Source organism: Dasypus novemcinctus, chromosome 26, assembly GCF_030445035.2.
Source record: "Dasypus novemcinctus isolate mDasNov1 chromosome 26, mDasNov1.1.hap2, whole genome shotgun sequence".
Taxonomy (NCBI): Eukaryota; Metazoa; Chordata; class Mammalia; order Cingulata; family Dasypodidae; genus Dasypus; species Dasypus novemcinctus.
This window is the reverse complement of record NC_080698.1, coordinates 16399813-16422199: the sequence shown is the minus strand read 5'-3', so window position 1 is coordinate 16422199 and position 22387 is coordinate 16399813. Positions and strand designations below refer to the sequence as shown.

At 42.0% G+C, this 22387-nt stretch overlaps 1 protein-coding gene across 20 annotated transcripts in view; it reads left to right on the top strand.

Annotated features, from left to right (window-relative positions):
* Positions 1 to 22387, top strand: part of ERC2 (ELKS/RAB6-interacting/CAST family member 2) — a 999838-nt gene that overhangs the window by 776159 nt on the left and 201292 nt on the right. For 17 of the 20 annotated variants that reach the window (XR_011647540.1, XR_011647537.1, XR_011647539.1 and 14 more), the window contains one exon: positions 5159 to 5306. Coding sequence is in view for 10 of the 20 variants with exons in the window: in XM_058288288.1 (XP_058144271.1) it covers positions 5159 to 5306 (148 nt within the window). In the remaining 10 variants the exon portion in view is untranslated. Of the gene's footprint in view, positions 1 to 5158; positions 5307 to 6767; positions 6897 to 22387 lie in introns of all 20 variants that reach the window. The other 3 variants (XR_011647531.1, XM_071212097.1, XM_058288285.1) reach the window with 1 other exon arrangement.

Genomic DNA, 22387 nt, shown 5'->3' with positions numbered 1-22387 from the left:
AATAATGCAGAAAAGTATAAGCAGGAAAAAGGAAAAACTACCCTGTCTATTCCACTACCATGAAATGATGACTATTAGCATTTTGGTGTAATTCCTTTCAGTTTCATGTCTATCAATATAGTTTTATATTTTGGGGATCTTATTGTATGAATGCTTGCATGTACAGAGTTGTAAGGGGTCTGAGACTTGCCTTTTTGGCATGCTAACAGGTTTCATGGATGCTGGCAGATGAGAAGAGCCTTCTGGGTCAGAGACAAAGGACTTTAATGCTTGTGGAAAAGAGAGAAGATCTGCCTCTTTATGTCAATTCCCCTTGCCTCCAGTTGCACAGTGGGCAGTGCCGATGGGCCAGTTTAATGGCTGGATATGCAGTAGGTTATGTTATGGAAGAGCAACCCAGAGCTTAGAGAACCCAAATCTTGTATAAGGGAGAGGAAACATGCTCACCCTTTGGCTCTGAAAGGAGATACTATCTTTATTATTCAGGGCAGTACATTTGTCTGTCCTTTTTTTATGCAGGGCGGTAAGTATGTCTATCCTTTGTTCCTAAGGCAGACATAGCCTGTATCTTCCAAAGCTATTTGCTATACAAACATCCTTGAAAAGATAGTCAGAAAAAAAGACGAGTCAGGGAGAATTGTTACTCAACTAATGTGAATTTTTTCTTATGTCATTAAGATTTATCCATCAGCATTTTGAATGAATGGCTGCATATAGCTGTAAAGAGTCAATAATACTGATGTGACACAATTTACCTTCTCTCCCACCACCACCACCACCATTTTCCTAATATTGGTCTTTTACATTGTTTCCATTAGAAAATAAACTTCACTGCAGCATTTCAGTTTGGGACAGAGTGGGGTAAAATATTGGAACAACTTTGGATGGGTTATAGCTAAGTTTGGAGTAGATTGTAAATGTGTTTTTCCTGATTAGAAGACCTTCTAGCCCCTTCTGCTTGGCCTTATGTGTCAGTGTGCACTGCTATGAGTGGCAAACATGTCTATCATCTCAAGATGTTGTCCAGAATGAGACCGGCTCAGTGAAGCTGGATATTAACGCCGCTGTTGGTAGTCCAGCCTGCACTGCCTTTCTTCTGAAAAGTGGAGGTATTTCCTGACATGTTCTGCTGCTCGGCTATCTGCCTCAGCCTTAGACAGAAGGTCCTACTGCCTGGCATTAGTGGGTCTAGAAGAGTCCCTACAAATTTCTGCATTGTAAAGGGGGGAATTCTGAGGTCCACATGATGACCATCTCGTCCAAACATCTGGAGGAGGGCCTCATCTGGTAATGGAGATTACAGAAAGGCAAAACAAGATCATGACCAGGACTTGTATGCAAGGAAACTACTCAATAGGGTGGCTTCTCTAAGGGTATGGAGTCTAGAATGTTGTAAGTGGCACAAACAGTGGGGCAGAACTTTATCAGCAAAAATGAGGGCTGAATGGAATACATCAAGGAGAGCCATTTACTCATCAGCAAGAATGACAGAAAATTCCAGGTTAAAATCCATGACAAATGTGACCATAAAGAGACCGTAAAGATGAGAAGAGGCAATTTCAAAGCTTTCTGGAGTAAGCAGCAATCAGAGTATTAAGCAGGAGACAAAGCATTGGAATTTTTAAAAGGTGAGAGGAAGAGGTTTATAGTGATGTCTTCAAACACTTGCAAAAAATAACTCATCATTTATTCATTCAACAAATATTTTTGAGGACCTGCTATGTGCTCTCTGCTCTTCTAGGAGCTGGAGAATCAGTGGTGAACAGCCCAAATGCAGATCCAGTTTCATGGAGCATCAAGTCTGGAACACAAACAAATAGATATTTGAGATCATTTCAAATAGTAAAGAGTGCTATGCAAAAAAAGATCAATGTAAAGTGATAGACCAGTGACTTGGGCATGAGGTGGAAGGTGGAGATTCACTATTAGAGAGAGTAGTTAGAGAGGAACTCTCTATAGAGAAGATGTCTGAACTGAGACCTGGTTGATAAGGGTTGGTATGAACATGAAGATATTCCAGTCCCAGGAAAGGGCAAAGGCAAAGCTTATGTGGTGAGAAGAAACTCGGCATTTTCAAGACCTAGAAAAGAGTCCTGTAACAAAATGTAGCTGGAGACTAATGTTCAAGTAAGGAGATGAGGACAAAATGCCCTCAGAGAGATGGTTAGGGCCAGGTGGTACAGGGCTTCACAGGCATCAGCAAGAGTTCTAGATTTCAAGCCTGATGGGGGTCCCAGTAGATTTTTCTGGCAAAAGAATGGTAGAATCCGGACTTATAATGTTTTTGTTTTGTTTTGTTTTTTAATTATTTTTCTTTTTAAAACTTTAGATTACATAAATATTACATTAAAAATATGATTTCACATATGCCCCACTCCCTCACGTTCCCACACTTTTCCACAATGACAAGATCCTCCATTGGTGTGGTTCATCATTTATAATTGCTGAACAGATGTTGAAGCATACTACTAACCATAGACTACATTTTGCATTATAGGTTACACTCTGTCCCACACAACTTTGTAGGAATTATAATGTTTTTAAGGATGACTTTGATCTCTGCACCGGGGAGACTAGTGAGAAAACTTTTGCAGTGGTCCAGGAAAGTGTACTGGTGATTGGATGACATTTGGAGAGAAGTTTAGATAAGGGGTATATTTTATTTTCTTTTACTTTCTTTTTCTTTTTTCTTTTCTTTTCTTTTCTTTTTTTTTTTTTTGACTTCAAGTTCTTAATCTTGGCACCCAGATAAAACTGCTTTTGATATTTTGTTGTATTTCCTTCCAATGTGCTTGGAATTTTTTTCATAAAAGAGATCGTCTTGGACATAAAATTTTGTAGTTTGCCTTTATGGCTAAATAATATAATCATTTTCCCATGTTAATGGCAATTTCTTTGGCGTCATCAGTAAATCCTATGTGATATGTCATTTTTTTCCTATCATATTTTACTTTCATAATGTTTCTTAATTTTTCACTATTATAAAAATGCTAAGATGACCACAATTTCATACATAAAACCTTATCTAAGTTTCTAACCATGTCTCTAAGGCATGGACAATTTTAAAGGCTGCTGATAATACATTGCCAAATTGCTTTCCAGAAATGTTTAATTCAGTTATATTCCCACCAGGAGAAGGGGATTTTTCATTATGCCCACACTGACAATGAGAATTATGAAGTTTAGAATCCTTGATAATTTGGTAAAAAATTTGTCTCATTTAAATTTAAAATTCCTTGATCAAAAATGATATTGGTTTATTCATCTCAGTTTATTTTTTTAATTTTTCTTTATTTTTTGAGTTTTTATTGTGAAATATATAAAAAATATGTGTATCTAATTTAAATAATAAAATAAACATGAATTTATCCACCACCCAGTTTTAGAAGTAGAACATTTTCATACCATAGCAGACGACTGGGTATGTTTTCCAAGTGTACTTTCTTCCCTCCTTCTGAAGTTACCATAATTCTGAAGTTTGTAGTAATTATTTCCTTAATTTTCCTTATAGGTTTACTGTCCATGCATGCCTCTCTAAACAATGAAGTTTGTTTTTGAAGTTTATATAAATGGTGCATTTTATTATTTTTTTATTTTTTTTAATTTTTTTATTATCAAGAGATAACATTTATTAAAATGAATATTTGATATACATATATTAACATTGAATTTCTTGGAATTGGGGCAACAAAGGGACTTTACATTTTCTACTTAATGACTTGGAATATTTCCAAAATTTATGTTAATTTTATTCTTTTTTTTCTTTTAAAAAAATACTTAGATTACATAAATGTTACAGAAAATTTATAGGGGATTCCCGTATGCCGTGCTCACCACACCCTCCCCCATTTTCTCACATTAGCAATATCTTTCATTAGCATGATACATTCATTGCAATTGATAAACACATTTTGGAGCATTGCCACTAAGCATGGATTACTGTTTACATTGTAGTTTACACTTTCTCCCACTTAATTCTGTAGGTTATGGCAGGATATATAATGACCTGTATGTGTCATAATAATGTCATTCAGGATGATTTCCAAGTCCTGAAAATGCTCCCACATTACACCTGTTTTTCCCTCTTTCTTCCCTCAGAACCTCTAGTGGCCACTGCCTCCACATCAATGATATTTTTTCTGTTGCTAGAAGTACAATAAGTCTGTAGTAGAATACTAGTAAGTCTACTTTAGTCCATAGTTCATTCCCCAATCCTGAGGATTCTGGGATGGTGATGCCCACTCTACCTTTAGTTGAGAGTGGTTTTGATCCCATATGGCTGATGGATGGGACTCTTTTGCTAGCAGTTGTAGACGCTCTCAGTTCCTTGGTATGTTGGTTATCCATCATCTCCTCCTTGTTAGTTGTCCTGGGTGAGGCCAATGAACTAGGGAGTGTGTGTTGCAACTCTGTTGAGATTCAGGACTCAGCTGGCATGTGGACAGCCCAAAATTTAAGTCTCTTGGACGAATAACTTTAGAGTAAAACCGACTGATGTTACCAATGGATTGGCTTAGTAGGGAGAGGGGCTTGGACTACGTGGTGGGTGTTGTGTCATTACTGAGTTAAGGAAGACTGGGAAAGGAATGGTTTTTGGTGGTATAGCAGGGGAACACTACTAATTATATCGAAAATGGAAAGGGAACCCTAGTAAAATCTCAATTCCCAAAGAAAATCTCCCATAAAAAATACTTGATATTGAAATTTCTGTCCAGTTTTATTGGGTTGTCATGTAGTACCTTCCACCTTATTGGGCTGGTGGATGAATGGATGGATGGGCAGATGCATGGATGGATAGACGGTCAGATAGATGAATGGAAGAATGGCTGCAAGAATGGGTAGATGGATGGATGGATGAAAGAATCTTGTTAATACATGCTCTGGGTGGCCTCCTTTCATTTCCACCCTCTTTGTTCCTTTTGCAGCTGTATCTATGATACCAGAGAAACCTGCTTCTCTCAAAGGACACAGTGTGCATGTATTAGGAACCCTGACCCAAACTACTTTACCCATATCAGAGTCAAGGAAGTAGTTTGTCTTAAGCACTATCACAATTCCTTCCCATTGAGATGATACTCTGTTGCTCATTTCAACTATAAACACCAATAGTTTTTTTCTTTCCTTTATAAAAATGATCATATAATCTTTATTTTACCAGACAGGAAGCACTGCTAGCGGCAATCAGTGAAAAAGATGCAAACATTGCCTTGCTGGAATTGTCTGCCTCCAAAAAGAAAAAGACACAGGAAGAAGTCATGGCCCTCAAGCGGGAAAAAGACCGACTAGTGCATCAGTTAAAGCAGCAGGTGGGGCCTCCTGCACGAAAGGTGTGTTTTTCTGGGTTTGGGACCTTGGGTGCTTTCCTGGGGTTTAGCCATTCTTCGTTTTCCCATGTCCATCCTGCAGGCTCAAGCAGCTAAAACCAGGTAGGAGTGAAATGGCCCAAGTTCTCGCTGGAACACCATTTTACTGCTTTCCAGTGTTTACGTGCATGTTGCCTGGGCTCTGTGGTTTGCAACCAGCTGTTTTCCTTTCTTTTCTGTTAGCATCATCTCCTTAGAGGTAGACCTCAGCTCCCTTCCTTCCAGCCGGCTTTATTTGACTTCTGACTAGAGACTTCTAATTAAATTTTGGACACCTCTTTTCCCAAAACCTTCTGTCTTGTTCAGATATCAGCCCTCATCCAGTTCTGTAGGTTTCTCTCTCTCCATACTTCCAACTATGGTTCTTAAACTATTTTTTCTCAGGAGCTTTTGGCCAAGGAACACTCCTAGCCTCTAGCCCTGCCAGATTATGCCTGGAGACCTCCCCAGCTATTATCTGGTCTAATTATTTTTTACCACTTATTTGCCTTATTCTTCTGTGTTTTCCTCCTCTCTAGGTCATGTATTACTTTTGAGAGGTAAGGAAGCAGGGACATTGTCCTAACCTGTGCAGAAATTTCTTTGCATTCTGGAGGGTTCTCTGTTTTTCTGGAAGGGGCTTAAATGGAAATAATTGCACCTGATGAGTGTTGGAAAATCACCCCTGAAATCTTCAGACGGTATTCCTCCTCCATGAAAAAATAAAATAAAAATAGACCTTGAGGATTTTTGTAAGCAATGGTTAAAGATATTCACTCAGATTCTACATTCATTATGAAATCCATTTGGCAGAGGTTGTGACTCACTGGTCTGTGGCCTCACAAAGTGGCTGCCACGTGTTAGCTAGGGCCACTTGTGACTCTGAAGGTCCCTAAATGCCACCTGATTGCCATGTAGACTGTGTCCACATCACTTGCAGTCCCGGGGACTTGTTCTCTGCCTGCTGGGGTGTCTCTGCTGAGCACCTGGTGTGGGGTCAGGGGAAGGGAAACCAGAAGGGAGAATCTCCCTCGCCTTTTAATCAGGCCAACCCTTTACCTCCTCAGGAAGGAAAAGGCATCCTTTGGCCCTGAACCAGAGTCCATTTCTCATGGGGCTGCCTTGCTAAAAGAGAATGCTGCCATGCCTGGCTGCCCTCTCCCTGCAGAGGGAGGGTCTTAGTCACTGCCAGACATTGGCCTCATTCCACAGAGCGGCATGCCTCGCTAGCGCTGGCCCCGGGGATTAGGGACTGCTTACATCTGACCTCTTTGTTTGGAGCTGTGCATCTTCCACCCTGGATTTCCCACCCATTCGGCCTTAGAAAGTCAAGATGAGCTGCCTTCTTTGTTTTCCCCTAATTCCTATCCTGTGCACCCTGTGCCCGCCCCTCCTGCACCTAACCATTGTAGCTTTCTCCCACAGGTTTATAGATCTAAGAAACAGCCCCTGAGTTCGAATATACCTTGCACTTGTGATGCTGGCTACAGCCCAGATATTACGGCCAAGTACCACGGGTCCAGCTACGATGCATACATGATCCAAAGGTCTCAGGTCAGTCAGCTGCTAAGGAAACACCTGCCCCCTCCTTGCCTATCTAGATCTCCACTTCTTTATATGATCTCCAATTCTCAGTGGCCATAAAGTCTGGAACCATAGATGATAGCATTAAATCATGCTGTCTTATATAATTTGATTTACTGTGTGCTTGCCCATCCTTCCAGACTTAATGGCCACCCTGTAGGTCGGCTCTTCTGAAATGGCCCAGCAGACCTGCAAAGCCAAGCCTGCCAGAGACCTTGCTTTCAGGAATAGTGGATTATTTTTTTTCCATTCTTGTCTCATAGATCCTTTGCTCCCCATATGTCTCTCTACTCTGGCCAATAAGGGAATTTTTTAAGGCTGCTTTTTCCCCCTTCTTTCTCAGCATCATGAAAATGCACTCCTAGATTCCAGGAAGGACTGAGTGTAACCCTTCAATTGCGCCTGTGAAATAGTACAAAGCCTTCCTTATTTGCGACAGGCTTGGTTTTAGGTATCATGGGGCACATTTGGGAAACCCCAGCCTTGCAGAGTTAGGCTCCTACCTGGGCTAAGACAGTGTCTGAAGGGCTGTTGTGAAGAAAGAGGCAGTGAAGGAGGAGGTTGGCCTCCTGGGTGATTTGGATTTGAAATCCATCCATACTGCCTGCCACAGAGCAAGAAAAATCATGTGAATTAATTTAGCCTTATTGTAAACAATAGTGATTCTAACTATAATACTTAATTTGCTTATAAAAGCAATCCCCTTTTCTTGAGAGTTTATTGTGGGCCAGGTTGTGTGTACAGTGTGCCTTGGGGACTTTCTATCTCAGTCCTCACAGCAGTCCTGGGGAGTGGGGGCCAGGACAACCCCCATTTTATAGGGGCATACATGAGGCTCTGAGCTGGAATAACCTGCCATACTGCTTGTAAGAGATGGAGCTTAGGTTTTGCACAGTCTCCCCGACTCTACACAGTTTCCCCAAGGTATTCAAGGCGATAAGCAAAAGGGTATTCTCAGAAATTGTGACATCATCTTATCTTAGTAAATCTGAAGTAGATGCCAAAAAGTACATTTAAAACTGTTCTCCAGCCATTCTCAAAGAGTGGGTTCTGACTATTTGATCACATCAACTAATTGATATCCTCACCACCAACCCCCAGAGGTAATTTGATTGTGCCATAGCTCATTTGCACACACCTGGGAGTTGCAGCTCATTGGGAGCACACTCCTAACTGTGGCAGAAAAGGCAGGCAGATGTTGGTGCCTAAGCTGTCCTTGTCCTGCCTCCCCTAAAGCCAGGCACTTGGAGATCAGTAAGCAGACACATCAGGAACCCAGGACTCCAGCTCCCAGCTGTGCTGAGGAGGCCCATGGCAGTCATTAAATTTACCTTGGTTTGTGAACACAGCCCACAGGGACATCAAGCAGGGTGGGCACCCTGGAGGGCGAGCTCTAGATCTCAGCTGGCATTACTGCATGGCTGGTCAGGCAGAGCAGAGCTCTTACAGGGTCCCAGGCCAAAGGGCATGGATCTGGGTGCTCACCTACCCAGCTCAGAGGGGAGACTGAGGTAGATTGAATGCTCATGAGAGGCGCCACCTCCTTCAGGCTGCCTTTTGAGCCTGTCCACTCTCCTGTGGAAGTTCTCTCCACTGCCCATGCTAACCCTAGTGGCTAAAAATGCTCGTTCAACAACTCCCATATAGTAGGAGCTCAATAACTATTTGTTGTGTGAATGAATGAATGATTATCACATGCCAGGCTCTATGCCACATGTTCTATATAATCATAAGTTTGCATGCATTTTCCCATAACATTTTCCTCATTGTCAGCCCACCAACTTATGCTGGGTAATCAGCCAAGGCAGATACTGTACCCGCCTCAATGAGGAGAGTCTCATCCCATGTTTCGAGTTGTCCAAGCCAAGACTCCGAGACACCAAATGGCCTAACCATCATCATACCACTCAAACCTGGTGGTACCAGTGTTTGGCCCAGTGCTTTTGTGGTGCCTTTTACTTCGCTCTTAGCTGGGCTAAACACTGTTTTTCTAAGGCCACACAGTGAGCCATAAATTAGCCCTACAGACTTCACAGAGGCCATCAGAAAAACCCAGTTCCTATGCCTCAGTCTTCAGCTCCCCAGCTGCCTAGGGACATGGGAGTGAAGGGAGGTGGGTAGCTTGGTGAGACCAGGGACCATGTTGGAATTCAATTCAACAAGTGTTTATTGTATGCCTACTGTTTGCTAAGCGTTGTTCTAAGCATTTGGAGTCTGTCAATGATTAAAACAGACAAATATCCTTTCCTTATGGAGCTTACTTTTTAACATGGAAAGATAGGCAATAAATAATGAACATAATAATTGAGTAAATTATATGGCATAAAAAAGGAAAAATATATACTAGTATAAGGTTGAACAGTGTCCCCGTCTCCTTCCCGCCCAGTATTGGCAGCCGGCGCTGCCCCTCCTTCTCTCCTTCCCCGTCTTCCGCCTAGCCGTTATCTAGACAGCCCACACTTTCCCCTTCCCTCCCTTGCTCCTAACCCCTTAGCCAGCTTACTGTCCAGTAACCGCCTACTGTCCAGTAACCGCCTACTGTCCAGTAACCGTCTACGCAAGCAACAGCACCCGCCGGCACCAATCAAGTCCCTTTACGTATCCCTAGACCCTATAAAACCATGTCCCCTTCTACAATAAAGCAGACTTGTGCCCAGACCTCGTCTCCGTGGTGTTTTTGCTTGCACCGCGCGTCCCCCGTGCCTGAGCGGAGAGAGCGAGGGCCCAACGGCTTCGTGCCAACCCCCCTCCTCTCCTTCGACTGTGGGGCAGCCCCCGTCCAGAGAGCCCGCCCGGCCATCCGCGTCGACCCTCCCAGAGGCCTGCTGCTGCCCACAGAACAGAAATTCCAGGGTAGGATTGAGGGGCTGTTGACAATCTTAAATAGGGTGAACTGGGTGGGCCTTGTTGGGAATAAAGCATTTGAGCAAAAACTTGAAGAAGGTGAAGTAATGAGCTACGCAGATAGCTGGAGGGAAAGTGTTCCAGGCTGAGGGAACAGCCAGTGCAAAAGGCCTAAGCGTGGAGATTGTTTGGGGAAAGCAAGGAAGCCAGTATGGCTGCAGTGGAGTGAGCAAAGAACTGAGGAGGTGAGCCATCAGACCATCAGAACTGTGATGTGATAGGGCCAGGCTGTGTAGGATGCTTGGGCAGGATCTGCTAAGTGTTGTCCGTTACGAAGCAGAAATTCTGTGCATGTAAGAATTAGGATACAGGGAGGGCTCTGGTACCATTCTGAACTGCCTGTCTCTTTGATGCTGCCCTAGTGAGCCCACTCTCTGAATTCCCTGCTTCAAACCTCCATAAAGTCCCAGGTGCTTTGACTTTCTTTTGTTAAAAAAAAAAAAAAAAAAAAAAATGGCCACTTTTGTTGGAGCCACAAAGAAGAACCAGTACTAGAATTTACCTGTCTTGTCTGATGAACCTTTCAAGTATGGCAAGAGCAGGGCCCTTTGACAAAATGCCCTGCCTGATTTTTTGGCAGTCTCAGCACCATGCCACCAGAGTCCAAACCCAAATCCTCCTTGCTGTCACCATCATTCCATTGACCTACTCAGGGTGTTGGCTGTGTCCTTGGAGAAGTGCAGCCAGCCTCTGGGCCAGACTAGAGATTCTCAAACTTCAGTGGGAAGAAGCAGGATCATTTCTAAAGATAAATCTCAATTGTATTCGTCACCTTCCAACTCCGAATGTGGAAAACCCTTCTGTGATCTCCCCTGCTGTTGGGATAAAGGTAAAATCAAACCACTATGCTCTCTGCCTTCTGCATGCCATTCCTTCTTTTCTGCACCTAATTAGCACCCACTCATCCAGCCAGTCTCAGTCACATACCACTTCTTCAAGGAAGCTTTCTTGGATTTTCTCAATTTGGTCAAGTCCGCAATTTGGTACTCATGTGACACATAAACATCTACTTCAAAGCACTTGTACAGATGCAGTTTTGCATTTATTTGGGGGATTATTTGGATAATTATATACTCTGCCAGTTTTTAAGCTCCATAGGTCTGAGCACACAGCCCTTATGATTTGTTTTGCGCACCATTTATCTCCAGGCTAGCACAATTGCTGGTACCTAGTAGGCATTCGTTAAATATTTGATGAATGTATAAATGACTGAGTCAGTGAATGACCAGTGCAGCTTATTACAAAATTGAGACATCATTGATCCTTGTTCCTTTTAGATAAGACTTGGCTTCATAATCTTACCCCAGTATTGCAGGCAGTCAACACCATATATATATATAGATATACATGTACATATACATATATATATACACATATACACACACATATATACACACATATATACATATGTATGCGTGTGTGTGTGTATATAACATGCAGTATAGAGATGAGACCTGTTTGCCAAGTGATGACCACAGAATGATTCTTTGCTCGTCCTGTTTCAAGATGTGTGCTTTTCAGTTTTATCTTTTCCCATACTTGAATTATTTGCAGTGATAGCCATTTTGAATCTTTTCTCCAAATTTCTTCACCTTTTTCTGCTTCACCTTATCCTGGTTCAAAGTGCCTCCAATCTCTTAAATTCTTTAATAAATTGCCACAAGCTCCTAGATATGGCAGAGATTCTTGTTGTGAAGGTCACCGCTCTATTCCATCCCTGAAAAGTTTTGAGCATCTCATACATCAATTTGCCTAGTGATACCTAAACTTTCCTTGATCATTGGTCAAGAAAGCCAGGCAGGGTCATCTGAAATGAGGTCAAAAACTCCAACTGTATTTAACAACAGAAGAATCTTTATGACTCTCTTCAGGTGTTGACATTTGGGTTGGTTCTAGGCTGAGCATGGTATAAAGGTAAGAGAGCAGTAAAACTGAACTTGCTTGGTAGATCCTTTTGTGTAAAAAGGATAAAGGATTAATCTTCCTTTGGTATTCAACACATAAGTCTATCTAACTCTTATATTCTTCCCTTTTCCTTTTCCTCACAAGCACACACCTCTGACACTTTTATTCCACGCCTTTAAAAGAAAATCTGGCTTCCAGATTTGTGCAACTTTGGGAGAGGGTCTCAAATGGGAATGAGTTAAGTTTTGATTTTGCTCTTTCTCTAGGGATACCCTTTCTGGAAAATGTTATTAAAAATTACCATCTTAACTTCTTTTGTGTCTTGGATCCAATCCTCCCAACTCTTTTCCTCCACTCTAGAAGAAAGGACTGACATCAAAATAATTAATTCTGAAATCATTGGATTTGCCTGCTGTTAAAGGGTTTTTGAAGAAAGCTTAAAACTAAATCTTACCCCCTAAGCCTTATTCCCAAATGCTCCCCTGTGTGCTGAAGTAGTGATATGCACATCCTTGATGGAAATGCCTTTTTAAAAATGAGGCCCAGACACTATTGTTTGGTTAAAATTAGAACCAGCTTATCTCTCAAACCAGTTAGAATACTTTGAGATCAGAGGTAAATTGTCCTTGGTTTTATTTTTCTCTTTCCTACCAGCTCTGGGCATTAATTTGTCTCTCAGAAAGAGAGCACGCAGGTCAGTCAGGAGCAGGAAGGTGTTAAGACTGAGAGGCTGGTCTACTGGTTTTCCTTTCCCCCAGAGTCTGCAGGGAAGAAAAACCTAATGTCTACGTAAACATTCTGGAGGCTCTGCCAGGCTGCACACGGCGTGACCCATTTGAGTGGAGTTCCTCTCCCCTGTGCCATTCAGGGAATACCATAGGACTGTCTCCAAGGACTACCCAAACAGTTGTGGTTGAGAATAGGATAAGAAGGAGACTGCCCAGGAATGTGGGATCCTAGGCAAAGCTGGATCTCAGCAGAGGTTGAAACATTAGGGCATGGAAAGCACGAAGCACCTGAGTGATTGATTGGCCAGGCATTTTTCTCAACCCGTACCCCTCAATTTGGGGCCACAGGGTTGTGCTTCTCATTTACACTTCCATTGCATTGTATGCAGATGACTTTTAATTATACTTTTTGGTTCAAGAGGTCAGCTCAATTAAACAGCAGTGGAGGAACTCAATGAAGAAGGGTTTCCATAGCCTTGTGTTATGGTTGGATGAGCTCCAGAAAAGCTTGATTTGATCCCAGCATTGTAATGCATCACAGATTCACCACAGATCGAATTGCTGAAATGCAAATGCATTGGTTTTTACTACAGACTCACTTTGGGATAAGCTTTATTTTGTCCCACTGGTAGACTCTAGCTATATCTCTATTTGTCTTTGACTTCAGTGCAAAGTGTCTTTGCAGAATATTCTAAGGAACCCCTTTTAAAAAAATAATCAGATCCTTCCCTGGCAGGCAGAGGACGGAGTGTTCTCATGGAGGTGAAGCTGATTGGTTTTACTGAAAATAGTTTCCTCTTAGTGCCTAAGTAATTGAACAGGATACTCGTCTGCCTCTTAGACTGGAAATATTCTTTACTCTAGGCAGCTGGCATCTTAACTCCAATACTTAGGGAATCGATTCGGTTTGTCCATTACAACACAAACTAGCACTCAAAAGACTAGAGGCAAAGCTATTTCTCTGGAACCCCATATATTTCTCAAATCCTGGCTGGAAGGGCATCTTCCAGGAACCTCAAGCTCACTCTGATGGACCACTTTATAGGTCTCTTGTGTAAATGCCTTGCTTTGATGGAAGCCATGTTTAGAAAATTACTTTAGCTCCCTTGCCTAAACATGAACGGAACACTTCTGGTGGCAGTGTGTTGGTCAGTCTTGGACTGTAAAAAGAAATGTTGACTTTGTCCTTAAACCTTGGGTTTTTATCATCTCTATCACAAGTAAGACAAGCTGTCAACTCATGAAAGAGATAACAGGGCAAATTGCCAAAGTGTCAGAGTGAGAGGGATACAGAGGTGTCACCAGAAGTTTAAAAATCCTTACTTGTTAGAGGGGCATGGGGACATTTATAGGTAGGTATTCCTATGAATTTTAGGATTGCCGATTGAGAATCTATCTTTTATGACGAATGCTTATTCAACCATGATGCTTCCTCTTAAGTTTTCAAGGATCTTAATATAAGTACTACTAGTTTTTTAAAAACAACAACAAAACTCACTCTTTGATTTTTAAGTAGAAATTTTTAAGTAGAAATTGAAAAGACAAATTTTGCAATTGTGTTCCCCTGCTTTTCGAAATACATCAAGGGTCTGACTTTTAAGTTTAAGAGCTATTTGCCAACTTTGTTTCGGTAATGGGAAGCACCCCTAAATATCTAGCAGTTGGCAGAGCACATCAGAATAACAGGCTTAACTGTAGGTGACCAAAACAGAGAATAGCATACAAATGCCAAGAAGATCTCTCACTGGCTGTCTCCCTTATTTTTTTCAAATTTAAATTTCACATCTGTGCTTTATTTTTAAACATTTATTCTTTAAGTGATAACGCATGTTTGACCAAGCCTCTTATTGGATTAGACACGTTAGAAATCCCCTCAACTTTAACCTGTTCATGACTGCCTCTAAAACATTTGGATCTACCACCATAGCAAAGAGCCTGTTTGGAAGAACTTTCCCAAGATGTTGACCATCAGGGAGCCATTGTATCTAGCTGGAGAAGAGGATCCAGCTGTTGTGCTGTGTAGATTTGGGGAACTCTTGGGCTGTCATTGTTCAAGAAGAGTTAGATGTAGGTATAAGGCATGCAGCGTTCCTCGCTCTTTGTGATGGTTTTTCTACTCACAGTTTAAAGTGGGAGGAACTTCCTTTTTTGAGCTTTTACTGTATACCTGGCACCAGGCTAGCTATCATAAATATATTATATATTTAATCCTCACAACAACCGTGGAACAAAATATTATTGATCCCATTTCGGAAATGAGGAAACTGCAGTCCCTGACCTCAGCAGAGACTACAGCTCGGGGATGGGGAAGCCCGAGCTCAAGCAGAAGAGCCCTTCACTGCTTTTCCCAGCAGCTCTTCCCGAGTTGAGGATTCCTTGTTTAGGTCCTAGCCCCCATAAACTAGGGCTAAAAGGGAGCATAAGAAGGATGCTTTATTCTATGACTCTGAGTACCTACTCCCAGCACCTCCTGCCCTGCCCCAGCCCGGGTCCTGCCTTGACCTGGGGTCACCACGGGCAGGTCCAGCTGGGAAGGGTGACTTATCTCTTCCTGCACCACCAGACATCACCCCTGCTGCCACTGGGGGCAAAGGGACTAGGGCTTGAGCCATATGGCACATTTCAGGATTTTGTGCACGAAATGTTGGGACTTGCCTCTTGTCTTTATATTTCATTTTCAAGGTATCTGCTTGAGAGGCTTTTTTTTCCCTTCAGTTTTGGATTCAAAACCTTTAGATTCACATTTTCTTCCTCGTTATTTAACATATAAAAACAGGTTTCTCCTGGTCCCTTTTTCTCCCTCCCTCCCTCCCTTCCTCTCACCATATAATTAAAAGTCCTTCCAGGCTGTCTTCACCTTATCATTTCAAATGAATCGAAAAAAGATCCGGCTTCCTGCCCTTGTATCCTCTTCTTGGGGAATTTCAAAAGGAAAAGAAAAGCCCTCCCCTCTACCCCCTTCCCCCTCCCTGCTTTTTCACTTCCTACGGCCCCTTAAAAAAAAGTGTTAAAATCATGCCCATTTTGTCATTGATCAGCATTATAGTGTTAAGCTTATTTACCCTTTTCTGACTTCAGAATTTTCTCTTTTTCTGCTTTTTAAAATAATTTCACAGGAAAGGGATTTTTCACCTTGTTAAAGGCAATTTTTAAATTGCTAGTAGTTTATTCCTACTAGATTTGAAGTTCAACTCCATATTCTTTTCGTTCTCTGCAACACTCTAAAGGCCAGGTTTAAAAAATTCCAGAATCCCCCATGTTCACTGTTTTTTTAAAAAATTTGACCCCATGAAAAGGCATTATATTAAATAGTAACAAATGTTTATTTTTTAACCGCCATTATATAAATGATACTTTTTCATCATTGAGAGCATTGTATAAATGTTTTATCCTAAAAATATATGTTCATTATAGAAACTTAGAAAAATGTAAATAAAAAACTGAATTCACTGATAATCCTGCCACTCAGAAGTAACTGTCGTTAAGATTTATAGTTTCTTGCATTCTATTGCCTACATACATATTTGAACAAAGACATGACTTACTGCGTAATAGTTTTTAGCCTTTTTAATATTAGGTATTGTGTACATTTTCCCATTTCCTTAAACTCTTCACAAACATATTTCTTGGTGATTCCCATTATCACCATAATTAATTTTGTCATTTGTCTATTTTTGGGATTTCAATTCATCTGTAGTTTTTCACTTTTGTAATCACACTGTGATGAACATCTTCATACAGAAATCTTTTTTTTTTCCCCCTTAGGATTAATATCCCAAAGATGAATTACCAGGGTTATGGATGTTTTTAAGGATTTTAGAGAATTAAGAAATATATGTCTCTTACAAAGAACTGGACATTTACAAATTTTTATAAATGTCAATGACTTGTGTTCAGCTTATCAGGCTATACTCATAGTATGTCACTCATAGATTTGGGGCAGAATGCTTCCATACGTAGCACCAGTGACCAGGAACCTACAAAGAGTAAGAGGCAGAACAAGATTTTTAAAACTTTTTGGGGTTATGGGCATGGGAAAAAGTGGGCAGTTCATTCATTCAGCAAATATTTATTGAGCATATACTATGTGGCAGATGCTGTTCTGGACACTGGGGATACAGCCATGAGTAAAACAGACAAAACTTCTTGCCCCAAGGGAGTTTATATTCTAATGGAGAGGGCAAGCAAGAAACAAAATGTACAGCATGTTAAATGACAAGAAGAGCTATGGGGAAAGAATAAAGCATGGAGTAGGAAGAAGACATTTGGTAGGGGATACGAGAGGGTGATTTTAAATATGGCGGTCTGGAAACATGTCCCTGAGCAAGGAACATTTGAGCAAAGATCTAAAGAGAGGTAAGGGGCAGGGAGCAGAGACCTCAGTGGGGACAAACCGCCACCAGGAGTTGGAATCTGTTGTTCTCAGGTCACTTCCTAAGTGCAGTTGCTGAGTTGACAAGGTGGGGGAGCCAGAACCCCACAGCACCAATATGTAGATGAGATGATTTTTTTTAAAAAAGAAAACACTCAACAACCCAAAACCTCTGCTCTCTTATCTCTGTCTGCCCTGATATGGCCATTGGAAAATGCCTTGGCCACAGCCAGCAAATATTTATTCAGATGATCCTTGGCACAGACTGGGGATTGATTTGTGCAAAGAGGTTACAAGTTCAATTTGGACAGAGAGGCAGCCATCACAGAAAACAATGAAAATCTACTGAACAAGAATACCAACTCAGAAGGCCAAGATCCAGGGCCATTCTTCTGTTCCAGAAAGCTCTAACAAACTCATCCTCTTGTGATTGATTATTTCCTTTTTCTTATGGTCCAGCTCAAAACCCAACCAGTAGCCCTGCTGCTTTGGGCTACCTTGCATGTGCCAAAGCCCCATCTGGTGCTGGAGTAAGAAAGATGGGTGTCAGTCTTCTTGGGTTTGGGGCCCAATGTTCCCTGAGATATCTGCAGGCTGCTACCTCAGAAGTGTGACAATAAAACTTTAAGCAAACCAAGGCAGCATACCTCACTGGGGAGGCCATGGCAGGTAGTAGAGGTGCAAGGTCTGAACGTGGACTTGGGGAACACAGTTGTAGCCCAGCTCTGGCAGAGGAACCCCCCCCTCCTCCCACCTCCACTGAGAAACCTTGGGCTGCTCATTGTGCTTCTCTCTCTCAGTTGCCCTAGCAGTAATGTGAAGCAGGTAAACTAACAGACCGCTAAATCCTTGCAGTTTGGGTAGTCTGAGATTATTCCTGCATATTCACACGTGCTACATGTTGCATGCGTGGTCTATGCCAAGGACTTCGAGGATGCATAGTATTTGCTTTCATGCAGCCTTCAGTTCAGTAGGAGAGATTATTGTTGAATAGATTATTGGCACAGCTAACATGTCTTGAAGAAACGATAGGCCAGGTACAGTGTCCTGTTTTTGTTCTTTTAGTACAATTCTCACAAAAACTCAAAAAGAAAGGGCCATTTTCCCCACTTTGAAAATGGGGAAATGGAGTCACACAGCCTGTGAGTGGTATGCCAGATGTAAACTTAGCTCATTTGACCGTAGGGTCAGTACTTTTAGCCCCTTTGCTTTCCCACAGTCGTGCAGTTACTAGCTTCTCCAGCAAGGAAGATTTGGGAAGTTTAGATTGCCAAGATGGCTGGGAAGAAGGAAGTCTCTGAAGTTTGCCAGTTGGTAGGTATGTGACCTGACTCATCTCTACTTTACTAGTTACGTGGTGGTGAGATCATCTTACCTTCCTGTGAAATGGGCATCTCACTTCCTGCCCAACTCATGGAGAAGCATGATCATGAAGTATCTTCTCTGGGGGCAAGAACTTTAAAAACTCGGAGGGCTACAACAAATGTGTAGGACGTTGGTCCTGGTTCTGTGGTGCAAACACAAGCCAGTCTTCTTCCTTTCCACCAGGAGGAACTGCAGTTGGAGGAATGGGGGTCACGGTCCCTCAACACAAACCCCGACCACGTGGCTGGTTCTTCTGATCCAGAAAGAGCCACTCAAGTGACAAACTTTATAAAGAGGTCCTCCCTCTTCTGCTTTTCTGGAAGCCACTCCCTGTTTTCTCCTTGAAGAAAAGTAAAAACAGAATTAGCGTACAGTAACCGAGTTCAGTATGGGCTCAAACACGTTCCACCAGGAGGGGGGGTCCAGACCTCCTGGCCCCAGTCACAAATGTCCAGGCTCCTGGGGCATCTGAGGGGCCAGGGCCTCCAAGGCTTCTTGCAGTGAAGTTGAGCTTGTGTGTGCCTGAGCTTCCCTGGTGACGCAAGCCTTGGTGAGGCAGAGAAATGAAAAGCTGATACTTTGGAGAGGGGGATGAGCCATCTCCAGGGGATTATTTTTTATGAACCAAAGGCACTTAAAGTATTGCTGATTTATCTTAATAGCATATATTGTGAGCAAATGTCCCTGTTGCCTCTGTGCTTTTGCAAGTACGGATGAGAAATGGAATGGAACAGACCCAACCAGAGCTGGCTAGCCCAAAGTTTAGAAGTTTTAATCTTCTTTACTCCAAATATGTAACTTAGAGTCATTTCCAACGTTTTCCAAGTTGCAGATGATCACCTGGCTTTGGCCAGAGGCAAAGCAGGGACCCTCATCAGGTTTTCTACTTCCAGTATTATTATCTTGAGGGAAGAAAGGGCAGCCTCTCCCCTAGAGAGTTCGTTCTTGAAGCTCAGTACCCTCCTTCTAAGGTACTGCTCCTGTAGAAAGAAACGTTCCCTCTCACATGAAGCCTCCTCCTACTGGTCTTATACATGATAGGGTGCAGCTTAAATCTAGTCGAGGTTCAGAGCAGACAAAACCAATTCTCAAGAGGACATGGCATAACCGCTCTGCATATCCTCCTCTGTCAGGGCTGGAATGAAGACCATGCTGAACCCAGCGCCTTAGAAGTTGGAATATAAATTACGTAAAGCCATGCACAGTGTTGTAACATTTGCTAATCCTTATTAGAGGAGAATAAATTCTCATGGCTTAATTTGGCATGTTGAAGCCAATTCTTTAGATTGTCTTTGGGGACTGGAGAGGAAATGCACAACTTTACTATAGTTTTTCTTTTGTTTCTTTAGAAAGGGATGTAATTTTTTATTGTTAGCTGGTGGAAACTGGTGAGTCGTGGCCAACTGTGGCTCACCCCTGGGGGAAGAAAGCATCATGCTTTAGCCGAGAACATATTCCTTGAAACAAACCAGAATATTTGATTTTTGAAATATCTTCCCACTTAGAAAACATGCTATTTAACAAATATTAATGTTCTGACTAAGGCTGAGACTTGGGGGAAGGAGAAATCTAAGGTTTCTCTCTGAGGACATTTGCAGAGTGACGTGTGATACTTTAGTTTACTAATAACTCCACTGAGCAGGGGAGAATTGGGGGGCACGCAGGTGGAGCCCCAGGAATTCACGGGGTATCCTTCTGACCTATGGTCCTTACTTCCTCCAAAGTAGAAGCAGCAAGGTGTTGGCCAGTAGTCAGCACCCCACATTTCTTTACCAGGTTACCCACTTAGGTATGACCTTGGGCATGTCCTGTCTTTTAATTTCCATTTTTGGAATTTTTGTTCCATTTTTGGAACTATCAAAAAGATAGTTGATAGATTTTCCCTCCTTGCCACCAAACAGTTTTATGTTGAAAAACCTCGTTGAGTATTTTAAATTCTGTGGTTTGAAAGGTATTGCCCTGTTCTTTATTCTTTTAACAGCATCTCACATAGCTTGGTGAGTATCATGCATGCTTAGTAATCACCTTTAGCAGACTCAGATCTTGTTGACATGACAGTTCTGACCAGGTTCAGGCATTATTGAATCTTTTGCTTTGATACCTTCAAGATAATGTTCGTCATTGCAGGTTTGCTTTAACAGATCTGTTTTGCAGATTTTAATGAACAGGAATCCTCTTGGAAAAAATCCTCCTTAAATTCTTAGTGGCAATAGGGCACGTGAGATTTCACCCGTGGGGTGCTTTGTCGGAAGTCTTACCACATAAAAAAGCCAGATTTTGTCTTCTTAGCCATACCCAATTTTTACCTTCTGTTGAGAGCAGTACATCTCCTTATGAAATTGTCTTGAAAAATATTAGTCACTGTGCACAAAAGCCAAATTACTTTGGGAATGTTCAGTCAAGTACGGGGAATCCAGGTAGGGATCAAGGAAACAGCAAAACAGCTCCCCTGCACCTTTGCTCAATCTGTTCATTGATTTGTGGAGATCATTCTCCATACCTTGAAGTGTCTGAAATTAAATCTTAGGTCTAATTTCTATTTGTTTGCTTATTCATTGATTTCTCTGTTTATTATTATTATATTCTGTTCCCAGTCAAACTCAGAGAATGTAAAGAAAAGTTGTGAGATCTAAGAAAGGAGACGCCTCAGTCTCCACTTGAATGCCATATTCTTTTTGCTGTTTACCAGGATGTTGGTATCTTTCTCAGATCTTTTACACTGGTGAAGTACAAATCTAAAAAGAACTTTTAGAGCAAATCAAATAAAAACCATGCACTTGTTCATGTGCAGAGCTAGTGTATCTTCCTACTGGTTTTCATACCCAAAAACACTAAGATTTCTACAGGCATGAAAGCTTCCCAAGACCTCAAAGGAACAGCCAGGTTTTTGGCATCTCTGAGGAAGAAATGAGAAAACTTGAAAGGAAGAGGAACAAATCCTTTCCTGATTATTCCTCAGCAGAGGCACACAGAGAAGAGGTAGAGAGAAACATGGAACCTTTCCTAAGCATATAATGATCCCAAGCTTGGAAATTCCAAAAGACTTAATTCTATGTCTCATAGACTGATAAAGAAGGAAGGTTACAAATTAGAGAGGGAAGTACAAGGAAACACATGTGAAAATGCTACTATTATTATTTTAATTTCTGATTCTCTGGATTGTTCTGACTCTCTCAAAAACAATTTACATGTGTCTTAATTTTTAAAATAATTTTATTGCCATCAAAGCAGTTCTTAAACTGTTTCTGTTTTTTGATAGCCTTGCAAGTTTCCATCCCATCTGGGCCAAGTACCAACTCCAAGGCCAACCATCAGACCAACACAGTCCCAGGGTGGGGCCAGCAAAAAGCTGATGGATCTGGTGAACAGACCAATATTTGGGAAGCAATGAGCTAATGGCACAAGTCAGCAACCCCCAAAGGTGGAATCCCTGGGCCTCCATGTGCTTGCTCTCTATATAGAGATAGCCTTGCAAATGCAGATACAGTAAATAGCAACTGAATGGCAAGATTTGCTTGGGATGGCTTTTGGCTGAAATTGTGTTCAGGAAAGGTGCAGCTGGCACTGGTAAAGGACCACGTGAGAGGAGTGAGGATGAGAATGAAGATAAGCCTGCACAGGACACCTCTTCTTCCCGTTAGTTACACAGTGAAAATGGACACAAGAGAGGGTTGATCTGCAGAGTCTATTGAACAAAGGGTGTTCTGAGTCTTCTTCCATATGTTCATAGGGCTATGAACAGAAACTAGAGGCCACAAACTGACTCCCTTGACAACCGTGGCTCCCTGCTGGCTCTGTGCACAGAATGAGATGTCGAATATCAGGAACCTTGTCTTTGACCATTTAACCTAGCTTCTGACACTGCTTCTAATGTCCTTCACTGTCTAGGACCCTTCTAGTTACAATTCTTTATTCTTAATGTGTTATATTTTTAATCCATCCGGGATAGAGGCTGAAGGACTGGGTTGAGTAGGGCAGGTTCATTCCCAGGCAGGGAAGCAGCAGGATGGGGATGAGTTTATGTGTGTGCGGGATTAGACACAGACCATCTTTGGAAACAGTTTCTATGGAGGAAGCTGGCAAGAGGATTGTTGAGAAGGAAGGAGAGGTTGGCCTTGCCCAGAGACTGAACTATTTCTATCTGATGCACAAGGCAATGGGGAGCCAATATGTATTCTTAAGCAAGA